The 13,337-nt window shown below is 35.2% G+C and overlaps 2 protein-coding genes across 3 annotated transcripts; one reads left to right on the top strand and one right to left on the bottom strand.

The window, feature by feature from the left end:
• Positions 1-288: 288 nt before the first annotated feature.
• LOC144559133 (uncharacterized) lies at positions 289-3,410 on the bottom strand. Of its 2 annotated transcripts, none has more exons than XM_078308090.1 (7): positions 3,110-3,410; positions 2,651-2,775; positions 1,917-2,006; positions 1,586-1,638; positions 1,404-1,506; positions 1,039-1,154; positions 289-517 (listed from the first exon to the last, which is right to left on the bottom strand). In XM_078308090.1, exons 1-7 carry the CDS (start codon positions 3,312-3,314, stop codon positions 424-426), a joined length of 786 nt encoding a protein of 261 aa, XP_078164216.1. In that variant the 5' UTR covers positions 3,315-3,410; the 3' UTR covers positions 289-423. The 2 variants fall into 2 exon arrangements, with proteins under 2 accessions (XP_078164216.1, XP_078164214.1); XM_078308088.1 differs by having other exon boundaries at positions 2,651-2,778; positions 3,110-3,393.
• A 954-nt stretch (positions 3,411-4,364) lies between these two features.
• Positions 4,365-10,648, top strand: RH20 (DEA(D/H)-box RNA helicase family protein). The gene is made up of 10 exons (XM_078308002.1): positions 4,365-4,627; positions 5,286-5,530; positions 5,875-6,054; positions 6,367-6,528; positions 6,904-7,058; positions 7,156-7,248; positions 7,605-7,690; positions 8,301-8,527; positions 9,662-9,892; positions 10,357-10,648. Exons 1-10 carry the CDS (start codon positions 4,572-4,574, stop codon positions 10,404-10,406), a joined length of 1,485 nt encoding a protein of 494 aa, XP_078164128.1. The 5' UTR covers positions 4,365-4,571; the 3' UTR covers positions 10,407-10,648.
• Positions 10,649-13,337: the final 2,689 nt, after the last annotated feature.

Genomic DNA, 13,337 nt, shown 5'->3' with positions numbered 1-13,337 from the left:
TTTTCGAATCACGAATTTTTAACCTCGCTAAACCGAATCCGAATAAATCATGTCACTATGGTTTGAAACTAGGAGGTTCAAAATTTGTCATCAAATATAATTCACATTCAATATATTTCTTGTAATACAAATAATGTATCAAAATATTTGCATCTTAAGAGTAAAAAAAAAAATCTTAAACTTGCGAAATAATTCTAGTACTAATCGACATATTCTACTTGGACACTAGCACCGCGACAAAAATAAACATTCTTATCCCCAGTCAGACGGAATGAATAACATTCTTATCATGGAATAATCTCTTCTACAATTTCAAAAAAAAAAAAAAAAAAGGGAAAGAAAAAGGGAAGATTAGCTAGTTCTATCTGCTTTGTGGTAATTATTACTAGTCAGGGGTTTCCTTTCCCCGGTCCCCACTTATTCCTATTCAACAATCAATGATGTGCCAGTATCTCCAGGTTCATTCTTTAAGGCATCACTTGTTGCACGAATCTCCAGGACCTGCTGGTTGTTTTTCCTGTAAATTGTTACTCCAATTGCTTAGTTGAACTTGTCATTAAAGAATAAATGCAATTTTGGCACTAATTTTTTTTTCAGTACTAATTATTACAAATATTTTGAACCTTTCCATTGGATCTAATAACAACTGTCCAATTCTTACTAGGAATTTTTGAAGGCTATATGAATATGAGGAACAAATGTTTTATGCCTTTGTCATGTTTACATTTCTTAAAAATAAACAGCAAACAATCTAAAACTCAAATGATGATAAAACACATGATGCTCTTCATGCTCATAAAAAATGGAACTAAACATCACAACATTTTTGTAGTAAGATTTATTAAAGACGAGACATGATAGAGCCATCATGTTTCTTTCATTTTAAGAGCAATTTTACAAATAAAAAAGATATATAATTTACAGATATTAAGCTAAAGCAAAAATAAATAAGGAAATGGTAAATTTGAAGGATTAGTTTATACAATATACCTAGTACAAACTTAAGGGAATAAAGAAAGAAAGAGATAGAAGACTTACTGGAAGCTTGAGCGAAGTTCGTCAGAGATACTCTGAGAAGAAGTGCCGACAGAGAAACCTAATCTAAACATAATCTCTTCCAATCTCTCCACATTCGTCAAGTATAAATACCCAATCTAACCAAAAAAATTATAGGAATTATTATACAATTGAGCTTCTTATTCATTTTTAATTTCAGTTTATTTTTTATTTTTTTTGGTTTGGCTTGAGTTTTATGTGTGCGCACATGTGTGTGCATGCGTGAGCGTGTGCGGGTGAGGGACTTAACTAAATATGTATAAAATACTAGAATCAATTGGTTCTTTATAAAAACAATAAATTACAAGAAACAACTTAGCAGAAATTTTAATTCTGTTTGAACTAACCAATGTCTCAAGTGAAGAAGCTCGGCTATAAACAGCTGCGCCTGCTCTCTTTCTTGTTTTTGTTTTGTTGGTCATAATGTTCTTACCCCACCGTAACACATCCCTTCAACAACAAAAATTAGAATTCTTTTCAAAAATCAGGGGCCTTCACTTAATTTATTAATAAAGAAATCTTTGCATACCTTTCTTCGTCTGTTAGGTAATCCTCCTTTACAAGTTTCTTCAGTAAGATATCCTAAAAGAACAACAAAATAAAACAAAATTCTTCTTAATTGAGCCAATCACTTGACAACTAATAGTTTGTTTAGAGGCATATCATTATTAAAATTTACACGTAATTTATTTCATTCAGCATCGCATATGAATTTTTTTGGCATATACCATCCAGGGATTCATGAAAATATATAAACAAAATGTTAAACTTTGTCGGGTATAAATTTAAAACTCAATTAAAAGAAAAATACTTCTAGGAAGCATCATCCTAAAGAATTTATAATAGAATCAAAGGCCTACCTGGGACTCACATCTTACTACTTTCATAACCCTTTCATTGAACTGATTGATACTTAGAGGTGGATACAAAAAGTGCCTCCTTGCATACAACTACACATTTAGAATAAAAAGCATATCAAAAGATTTATATTCAACCTTATGAAAAGCTAAATTTCAGCCCAGATCGAGTACTTAGACTGGAAACCAAACAGTGGCAGACCAAGTAACTGGTGCAATGAAGCTACTACTATTTATTTTGCATCAACTACAGAGCAATGAAACACCAAAATGGCCAAGAAGTTGAAAACAAAATAGACAGAGGAAAAGTTCTTCAACGCCTACATTAATTTATATCTAGCAGGAAATGCCAATAATTTTCAATAATTAGTGTCTGCCCATGCGCTCCTCCAATGAAGTAAAAAATACAGCAATATTTGCTCCCATAATGAGAAAAGCCCCTGACTTTGTTATAATATCCCCCGACATTCAGTAAAAAACTAAATAGAATGGAGCAGTTCCATGAGACTTTTACTTTGGACAATTATGACCTCGAATGGAAAGACGCATGCAACACAGTAAATAACAATACTCAAGTGAACAATGTTCATCCGTAAGGACAAATTTGCCCTCTATCAGCCTTTTCTACTGCTGCATGAATCCTTTTTGTTTTGAGGGATTCACAATTAGAACAAATAACGTGAAATTGTTTCAAAATACTCCAATGAAAGTAAACCAATTAAAGGCAGTAACAAAACCTCATATATGCAATCTCCAAGATATGCTAATGAAACTGCATTGTATGTCGAACGGGGCTTTTTCACCTTAGGTGCTGCTGGAAGCCACCACCTTTCAAATCCCATATATTTCTCCTCTATTTTTCCTGCTAAATTACAAGACTTATTCAAAAGGTGTACCACTTTTCCATCTTCCACCAAAAAGAAATAAACTACAACAATAGTAACAACTAGTAGCCATGGCCGTGTACAGATACAGCTAATCTATTCAAGCATGCTGCTGTTATTGCAATAACTAGAATGCTGGTAGTGCTATTTTGGTATTTCCATATTGTTACATTTGACCTTTAAACCTTTATGTAAACTTAAGTTAGAACCAGGAAATATATTCTCAGTTATAATCTCTTATTGTAGTGATGTTCTAACTAAGAAAATGCATATCAATTGAACTGAATAGTGAATTTTGCAGAATTATCTTACCAGATTGAGAGGAAAGAGGCGTGGAGTCTCTTTCTAGTAAAGCAGTACTGGTTGGGGCTGGAGATGGCACGGGGGACGCAATTGTGGGGATGCGAGGAGGAGAAGGTTTAGAGGAGGGCTTGGAGGGGACTCGAAGCGGCTTCGGGGTGGGACACGTGTCCCACGACGCGCGGACTTGGAAGAGAGAGTAGGTTCTTGTGGCCATGGCAAATTGGCAATGGCTGGGTTTAAGCTAGTTGGATACTCTCTGGATTGGGTTTAACTTCTTGGGAGAAAAAATGAAGGGATATTTTTGTGGCAAGTTGCAGACTTGTCCTTGACATTTATGATTTTTCATACAGATATCACGTATGTTATGGAAAATAAATTGTGCTATACTGCTTAACTGCTATGACAAAAAAAATTATCAATATAAAACTTCGTTATTTCACAAATTGTATAAATGAGGGGTGTTTGTCAGTTCCTCCATCGGTATAAATTAAATTAAAATAAGCAAATTTATATTTTATTTCATTTTCAAAAATTCGACTAAATTGATTAAAATAAACTTATTAACTGAACAAATCGAGCTAAATTTTAGTTTGTTCATTTGAATCGAAATAAACATTATTTTGTTAATTTTTTTAAGATTGATTTAAAAAAAAAATTTGGAAACATACCTGATAACATAACTTCAAATTATAAATTTTATATTACAAGTATTTTCAATAGTGAATGTAATTTTAATTTATGATTAGTAAATTAATTGAAAAGTAATGATATGATCATTACATTAAACTTGGTTATTTCAACTTTTATTCAAACTTTTTCTCATAAATTTAATTTCGAGAATTACATATTGTCAACAACAACAAAAATAATCTAAAAAAAATCAAATTTAACCAATAAAAATTATTACAAAACATGAGTCTATAGTTTGAAAAGAAGAATGTTTGCACATGATGAGGAATATTAAAATTTCTCTCCTCCGGACTACATATAAATATTGAAATTCTGCAGGGTTACATATGAAATGTCGCTTCAATCCGACTAGGCGACCTTTCCCCGTTGGGACATGAATTCAGATCATCCCCGGTACCGTAATAGGAAATCTTTTAGAATTAGTGAATCTGGACTGTTCTTATTAACTTTGCACGAATCTCAAATCCAAATTAATACTACTACCTCTGCGATAGCCCGAATCTCGAAGCGTCTGACAGTTAATCTCAAACCGTAAACGGAAGGGAATCTTTTACGGTACCTGGAGGATATTTTTCCGTTGGCCATTGCCCGTATTCTGTCGGCTCGACCGACCGTCTGTTGAACACTAATTCCCTTTCTTCCCTGAAGCCTCAAGGCTCAAGCCCTTGGCATAAAACCTCTCCTCCAGTAACTTCTCCAGTTCTAATTTATTCGCTCCAGTACCCCGCGCACAAAACCTAGCTCGAAAGAAAAAGACAACAGCTGAAGCTCGGCGCCAGCCATGAGCCGCTACGACAGCCGCGCAGCTGACCCCGGCTCCTACCGCGATCGACGAAGGTGCTCTTTTTTGTTGTTGAATTCATTCTTAGTGAAACCATATTCTCTCACTGGAGGGGTAAACTGGCAGTTTGAATGTGTAGTCTAGAAACTAGAAAGTTAGAGAGAGAAGTAGCTCAACCAAAGATTAAGGACTTGAACTTTGATACCATGCTGGTCAGGTGTGGGCCCAGTGCAAAATGACTGGTACTGGTACAGTATGATATGTTAACTGAGAGCTGTGATAGGCTAACCTCCTTATACCAGTGCGGTTCCAGAGGACTAATTAGGCACAAGTTGATGCTACAATCAAACTGGATCATTTTTATAGATGAGATCTTTGCTTGTAATATTATTCAAATTTCAATTCAAATTTTGTTGTTCCAGTAGTAAGTCCTCTCATGTTTGTACCACTGTGCTGTTGTCTACCTAAGGGCCCTTTTCTTAACCCCTTTTTTTGTGTTAATGATAGCAATCATCACATTTGTTTGAAGTTATGCAAATTTTTATCAATGGATGAATAAATGTAATATATGCCGAATTTTTATCTACGATGTTGGCTTGGAGCGCCACCAATTTCATAGAAACATTAAGTTAGAATATATCCTGGAATTAAAATAAAAGCTCTCTCTCTCCCATTCTCTCTCACTGTGTCCATTACTGTTTCTCCTATTTTCAGTGAAGGGGGCTTAGGTGGTAGCAGTGCAGAGACATATTCTTCAAGCAAGAGAGAGGAGGCGGTAGCAGCAGCAGCTGAGCTGGATGGCTTGCCGAGGTTTGAGAAGAATTTCTACGTGGAGTCAGATTCAGTGGCAGCAATGACAGAGCAGGAAGTGGAGGCATACAGGAGGAAGCGTGAGATCACTGTCGAGGGAAAGGATGTGCCTAAACCAGTCAAAGAGTTTAAAGATGTCGGATTTCCTGGTATGTGTACTGTGCCCTTTGGCTAAATTTTGTCGGGCTTGATTTGAGGATTCTTTTGCAAATTATAGAACATGAAATATGATTTAATGTCATGATTTCTTGGGAAATGTTAAATAGCACAGTCACCTGTTTGAAAAAAAAAGAAAAAAAGAGAAAAAAAAAAATGCACAAACTCACATAGAAGAACATAAATGTTTGTTTGACAAATGGAATTCTTAGTGGTCAATTGTACCCAAGAATTGCTTACTATATTAGTTATGATTTCATTTTGTTTAAACTGTTTCATCTTTTTATGTCACAATACTAATAACCTTTTTCACTATACCTAATGTACCCCTTGTCAGAATATGTTCTGCAAGAAATAGAAAAGGCTGGGTTTGTTGAGCCGACTCCTATCCAGTCCCAAGGGTGGCCAATGGCAATGAAGGGCCGAGATCTAATTGGCATTGCCGAAACAGGTTCTGGAAAGACCATAGCGTACCTTTTACCTGCCATTGTCCATGTCAATGCCCAGCCAATTTTGTGTAAGTCATTATCCTTTATTGTTGTCCTTTGAGGTACATTTGCCTTTACACTTAAAACTGGAACATTTTTTAACATTGGGAGAAGAATATAGTTTTTTTTAAATTAGTACATATACACTAAGCCTTGTTATTGGCACGAGCATAATGCTTGCCTACTGGTTGTTTAGGCACTTCAGAATCCCGTTGTTTACTTGGTGGTTGATGGGATTAGCCCCAATTTAAGTATTATGTTGTTTTAGAAAACATATGCTAAGTTATTCTTCTTAACTTTTAGTAAACCAAATTATAATGAAAATAAGTTGTTTTTTTAAGCCCCTGGAGATGGCCCAATTGTACTTGTATTGGCACCTACACGTGAGCTTGCGGTACAGATACAACAAGAGGCAACTAAATTTGGTTCTTCGTCTAAGATTAAGAACACATGCATCTATGGTGGTGTTCCCAAGGGCCCACAAGTTCGTGATCTCCAAAAGGGTAACCTTCTGATTTTATAGCCTTGCTTATTCCCTTTAGTATTATTCTTTTGTGCTCTATCAATGTTCTCATTTTCTGATATTGGCTTGTGAGGCACACAGAAAGTAATAGTGTAATATGTGCACACACAGCCTACGCATACCACAAATTTCTTAAAAATAGAACAGAATCTCACATAAACTCCTTGGTCTTTGTTTGCAGCCAGCAATCTCTGTGGCTGTTTGTTTTTGTGTCTTTATTCATGAGAATGAGGTTAAGTTTTAATACAATTGTACTAAAACAGGACAAATGATGGTATTGAAAAAACAGAAGAAGCATCATCATCTTCAATTATTTTGTGGCATCTATTTTTGACCTTTGGTGCGATTTTTGTAGGTGTTGAAATTGTAATAGCAACCCCTGGCAGATTGATTGATATGTTGGAGTCAAACCAGACAAACTTGAGACGTATTACCTATCTTGTTTTGGATGAAGCCGACCGAATGCTTGATATGGGCTTCGAGCCTCAAATCAGAAAAATTGTTTCTCAGGTAACAACCATTTTAATTCACTTCGCTTCATTTGCACATATTTGTTACTTATTATGATGAAAAATTATGATTTAATGTATTCTTTTGTTTCATGAAGATCCGTCCTGATCGTCAGACACTATATTGGAGCGCTACTTGGCCAAAGGAAGTCGAACAACTCGCTAGGACGTTCCTCTACAATCCATACAAGGTACAAGAAGAAAAAAATATCTATTTTACATCATAAATTATTTGTACTAAATAAGTCTATAGGCTACCCAAGAATTGTCATGACAAGTAGAATACTTCACGAATTATGTTTCTTACCAGTGTGCACAGAGCAGTATAATATATTTTAGTCTGCATCAATTAAGTCTATTGCCTGCCCAGAACTTTTTAGGCCTGGTAGAAATACTATTATGTTTGTTACCAGTATGCAGAAACCAGTAAAAAAATCATTCCAATTAGGTTAGTTAGTTGATCTATGATGTGTTCCTTTTCTCCTCTGGTAATCAAGTTTTGATCACTGCATATGGCATTGATCTCTTTCTTTCGGGAAATATACAGGTTATTATAGGTTCAGAAGATTTAAAAGCTAATCACTCAATTCGCCAGATTGTTGAGATCTTGTCAGAGAGTCAGAAATATAACAAGTATGATAATTTTTTTTTTTTTTTTGTACGTTAAAATATCATCTTTTTATACAACCCATCAAGGAATACTGTCACCATGGCTTAGATTCCATAGGCAAATACAAAAGGTAGTAGAACTGGAATTTATTACATTGAGATGAGCAAATTTGCAAAGTTTTGATTTGAGATAATTGTATGTCTGAAAGATCATTATAGACAACCGAGGATTTGCAATTTTGGCTTGTCACAATGCTAAGCATGCAGTAAGGTGCTGATTTGGTGTCTATGTTTTGGTACTGTTGTTTTATCAATTTCTCTTAATTTGGCCTCAGTGAGATATTAGAAAGTTTTAAAGAAACGCAAACTAAATCATTTAATTAATAAATATAATGTAATAGAAAATAAAACAAACATTTGCAAGTAATGTGACTGAACTCATTTGCAAGTAATGTGATTTTCTTAAACAAACAGTTAGATTTAATATGTTGAATCGAGATTTTTTTTCTGAAGGTGCCTTGCAGGCATACAGAAAGGCAACTGTTGGGGAATTTTCCAACAGAGAACCCAAGGAAATTAAGCATTTTTATATTTCCATCTAAAATTTTCAAAATAATGCTATTTTTTTCTACAGATTGGTGAATTTGTTAGAGGATATAATGGACGGGAGCAGAATTTTAATATTCCTGGATACTAAAAAGGGGTGTGACCAGGTCACACGTCAGCTCCGGACTGACGGGTGGCCCGCACTTTGCATCCACGGTGACAAGAGCCAAGCTGAACGTGACTGGGTCCTTTCTGAGTTCAAGTCTGGCAAGAGCCCCATTATGATGGCCACTGATGTTGCTGCCAGAGGATTGGGTACGTGCTCTAGTCTTTATACATGATGCATTCATATTATTTTGGGTGCTTGGAAAGGAAGGCTCTGTTTTGATTGTTTGCAATATATATATACGAGATTTTTATTTTTTCATGTTAAGATGGATAGCATCTGAGGCATCATTATCTATTCATTTTTTGGTGAGATTGACCATCAGGAATGATAAAGAAAAAGCCTGCAAAAGATAGTGCTATTCATGTTTTGATAGAGGAATAATTAACAGTTAATATCCATTAATCATAATATGAGCTGGTATTGGCCATAGGATTGACCTCATTCTATGCCTGTGGTATTGTTTGGTTGCCCTTGGGTTGGCTAGTATTATTTGCTTGAGTAAGCTCAATTTGTGGCTCAGTGGTACTAGGGTGCATCTAGTTGAGCTAAAATCAGGTTAAATAGGTATGAACTGTCATACGCCTGCCAGTATACCTGTACTGTTAACTGATGGTTTATGAGCACCTTGTTGCTTTGTTTCACAATAATTTGTTCTTCTTTTTGAATTCGATGGTGTTTGATTGAAACAATTGTTCCTAAGGTTCATATTCCAAAGGTTTATGAACAATTCTTCTTTTCCAAAGGTTCATATTCGATGGTGTTTGAAACAATTGTTTGATATTGTGTTGCTTAACTGATGGTTTATGAACAATTCTTCTTTTTCAATTATATAAGCTGAATTCCTAAGGTTCATATTCCAAAGGTTTTTAGGCATTTTTCTTGTGGGCATTAATTGAAACAATTGTGTTGCTTAGCAATTTGATGAACTAAGGTTTCATTGAAAAGTGAGGGTTCTACACTTCTACTTGCCCACAATTGGCTTAAATTTTCTTAATAGCACAATGAGTGATTAGATGGGCCACTATGAGTTGAATTGTGGCCCAACTCCAGGCCTAGGTTTTATTGTTTAATGAAGGTTGAGGTTTAGCTACAGATTTGTGGGAGCCAATACCAGTTGATCTTGTGAAGTAGAGATTACCATGACAATTACAATACATGTCAACACCTTGTACAAATTGCTTGAACTGGAAGTTCAATTCTAATGAACTTAATAATAAGCTTTTAAGATGAAATAAAAAAAAGTATGACCTTTTTGTTTCCTCTGCATAATTCTGCAACAGACGTGAAGGATGTGAAGTTTGTGGTGAACTATGATTTCCCTGGCTCCATGGAAGATTACGTGCACCGAATTGGACGGACAGGCCGGGCCGGTGCAAAAGGCACTGCATACACCTTTTTTACAGCTGCCAATGCCCGATTTGCAAAGGAGTTGGTCTCTATTTTAGAAGAGGCTGGCCAGAAGGTCAGTCCTGACCTGGCCAGGATGGCCCGTGGGGCCCCTCCCTCCTCAGGTAAGTCTTCTTTTTTATCTAACCTTAATTAATCTTTTACTTAGATAGCTTTTGTCAGGAGCCAGAAACAGACAGAATTTGGTATTTGTTGGTTATTTTCAGCCAGAATGGATGTCAGTCCCAATGTTAAGCATGTTTGCTCTCAGTCACCCTGAAACAACTAAAAATATAAATAAATTGAACACTAAAACCTTTAAAAAAAACTGGTGGGGGGAGGGGATGGTGGGATTGTTTTTTGATTGGGTGTGACATAAATTGTATATAATTTGTTCAGAATTTTTAGCTAGATTCATATTCAAATCAAGGATTAACATGTTTGCCAAACCACCTTATTTGAACAAACAGCAGCATTTAATTAATCTTGAATTGGTACAATGATGTAGTTAACTGTTCTATTTGTCTTTGCCTATATAAGTAATGTATGTGATTTAATGGATATGCCTTAATTTGTATTTAAATACCAGGAGCCCGAGATCGGTACAGGAACTATGGAAGTGGCCGGCCATGGAGTTGATTCACATCTTATGTAAATTTTTTAGCTTAGAATTTAGATAGAGCTATGTAATATTTCTATTCCAAAACTTCACTGCACATATTGAAGCAATCTATTTTTCTATCAGGGGAATTGAAATTTGCAATTTATTTCCTGAACTTGACACAATGCACCAGACATTTACAAGGCAAAAATTTTGATAGTGTGATGTACTAATTCATCATGGAACAACATCAATGTTGCAAATTGAGTTGGATGAAAAAGATTTAGTGCTTCATTGTAGACCTTGAAATGATAAATGCTACTTTGATTGACCTCCTCTTTTCACTGAAAAAGGAAGAAATTTAAGACTGCTGTTTTCCAAATGCATCTTGATAAAATCACCTCGTTCTGATGCATGGATTTTAATGTTGTTTTATTAACTCTTATAAAAATGAAGTAGGATTTGGTGGGTATGTTTGCAATTTTTATGAGGGCCATCTAAATGTAATTAAATTTGATAGTCTTGATATTTTTTTATACCAAAATGATAACATGCTTATTAGTTTTATGAATTGTATTTGTAGCTATAACATTTTCACAGAAGAATTCGCCAACAATGTGTTGCTGTGTTTGTTAGAATTATCTTTCTTAAAGGTTTATTCGATGGGTAGTCACAGCTCATACCTCATGATGTTTTATATTCTGCTAAAACTGAAAAGTAAAAAAAAATAATGAAAATTTTCTAAAACCGAATTTTGGAAAAGCAATTGACAATGTTGGAGAGAATCCGAATTGGGGCAAACAGTGATGAAGACATCACTATCAATTGTGGGGCAATTTAACAACAGTTCCATCTCTCTTTACTTTTGGACCAATCTATTGAATTGAATGATTTATCTAAATATGATTAGTTTTGAGGCACTATAATCTCATATTTCCCTATCCTCCAATTGCAAGGTGGCTACAATTGAAACTTCCCCATCACTGCTGGTACTGGTTTAATAACCCACCTGCTTTTCACATAAGTTTGTTCCCACAAAGCTCTCTTCCTTTGATCTGATCTCAACGAATCTCTTCTTAGATCTTGCATTAAACAACCCTCTATCAGATCTTGCCTCTTTCCTTTGGTCCCATCTTTAGAACTAGCTTGTCTCACAAAAGAAATCAGTCCCATAATATCTGAAAGTTTGAATGAAATTTCGGATGCCTTATCTTATAAATGAAAGCCCAATCAAACACACTACACTGGCCGTGTCAGACAAACTAATGACCCAGAAATTGTCACTTTATTTGATTTGCCAACTTGTTCCTTTAGGAAATTAAGAGGTCCACCCTTCCTCCCTCTCTCTCTCTCTCTCTCTCTCTCTCTCTCTCTCTCTCTCTTCTGAAGGACAACCTACTCCAAAATTGTGGGCGGTAGAAAGCTACAACCAAATAAATTAGGTCCTTCCATCTGCTGTTATCAGGCAAAAGAAAAAAGTCTTTAAGACCCCCTACTGGTTCTTTTTCAAAAACACAAGTTACTTTCAGTCTTATGCTCACAGATATACTTGCCCCTTCTTTTAAAGACCCCTACCCCCCCCCCCCCCCCCAAAAAAAAAACCCCACCCCTTTATTCATAATTAGTTCTAAATTTGTTTAGTTTGCCACCAGCTATTTTTGCATAATAAATTCCGAAAATAAGCGGTCATTTGATTCTGATATATACTGGTTCAGTTGTTATCCATCCAACTAATAATTTGTTTTGCAATTTATACCTCTTAAGGGTTTCTTCATAACAGTGTAGCAATTATTGTGCTATTTGACAGTAAATACAAATATATCATGAACTGTATTGTTCTAATTCAATGAAAAATTAATTACATTTTGCGACAACATATGATTGTATTAGACCCCATGTTTTTTTTTTTTTAGTTCCAACTTATGAAAAACTCTGACCAAAACATAAACATAAACATATTCCAGATAGGGTATATCTGATGTTTCATGAGGTGGTGTTTCCTAGCATGGTTTCCCAACTAGGAAGATGATTTAGGATGAGGGGCTTTTAACAAGCACCACACAAACATAGATCCAATGGGCCACCTTATGGGGCTCCCAAATGGGGCTAAATTTACATGGACCAATGTACCCACCAAGGAAAGGGGGGCAGATAGCTATTCCCTCATCCCCTATTCTGTTTAGATATATGTATAATATTCAATGTAACTTTAACATCATTTTGTTTTGAGATTACAATTATTAGATGAAAAATCAAACGATTCTATAAGTTTGCAAAAAAAATGTTTAATATTTATATAGCGAGCTCTATTCAAATAATGAAGATTACAGTTATAATTTTACTTTATTTCATGGGTCTTGATATTGACAAAAAAATTAAATTGTCTCCAATCTGTGTTTTATTTTTCTGAAACCATGTTGTGCAATTCATAACATATATAAGCAAAGACAAAGGTGTTTAGTCACTAAGAAGCAATAAAAAAAGGAGGAAAGAAAAGGCAGTTTGTGTTCAACAAAACATGATGGCATCCTTAGAAAGAAAAAAACAAACCCAAAAATGGATTCAGTGTGCTTTCCCTTTCTCTCCACCACAGCTAGCACTCAATTATCACCTCTCACCTCTCAATCCAATCCAATCCAAGCTAGATATATGCAAATATACATTTAGCAACACTAGCAAGTGCATGCCAACGGGCTTATTATTAATAAAGAAACAGCAACCCCCATCACCAGATTATATTATTATTGTTTGTTCAATGGCCATCAAGGACTGAAGCACCTAAGTCTCTACTTGCATTAGAGAAAGCTTTTTATTATTATTATTATTATCTATGAATTGTGTTTATTTTTATTGAATAATTTGATCCATGGTCAAAGTCATAGATCTTGCTGGACTCAATCCAAATCCAAATCCGGGCCCATTGCTGCTATAAATTTAGGTAGTTGGTAGTTGTGGGCCCACACACCTTG

The sequence above is a fragment of the Carex rostrata genome, chromosome 9 (genome assembly GCF_964058835.1).
Source record: "Carex rostrata chromosome 9, lpCarRost1.2, whole genome shotgun sequence".
Classification (NCBI taxonomy): domain Eukaryota; kingdom Viridiplantae; phylum Streptophyta; class Magnoliopsida; order Poales; family Cyperaceae; genus Carex; species Carex rostrata.
The sequence above is the reverse complement of the archived record's forward strand: the minus strand, read 5'-3'. Positions and strand labels throughout refer to the sequence as shown.

What these genes read in the sequence shown, in the direction of transcription:
- LOC144559133 (XM_078308088.1), bottom strand. Translation starts at nt 3,314, where the DNA reads ATGGCCACAAGAACCTACTCTCTCTTCCAAGTCCGCGCGTCGTGGGAC. An exon ending in TACCTAACAGACGAAGAAAG is followed by an intron (nt 1,507 to 1,585) that starts GTATGCAAAGAT and finishes TTGTTGTTGAAG; the next exon opens with GGATGTGTTACGGTGGGGTA. An exon ending in GAACTTCGCTCAAGCTTCCA is followed by an intron (nt 518 to 1,038) that starts GTAAGTCTTCTA and finishes AACAATTTACAG; the next exon opens with GAAAAACAACCAGCAGGTCC.
- RH20 (XM_078308002.1), top strand. Translation starts at nt 4,572, where the DNA reads ATGAGCCGCTACGACAGCCGCGCAGCTGACCCCGGCTCCTACCGCGAT. An exon ending in TCCTCTACAATCCATACAAG is followed by an intron (nt 7,249 to 7,604) that starts GTACAAGAAGAA and finishes GGAAATATACAG; the next exon opens with GTTATTATAGGTTCAGAAGA. An exon ending in TGTTGCTGCCAGAGGATTGG is followed by an intron (nt 8,528 to 9,661) that starts GTACGTGCTCTA and finishes ATTCTGCAACAG; the next exon opens with ACGTGAAGGATGTGAAGTTT.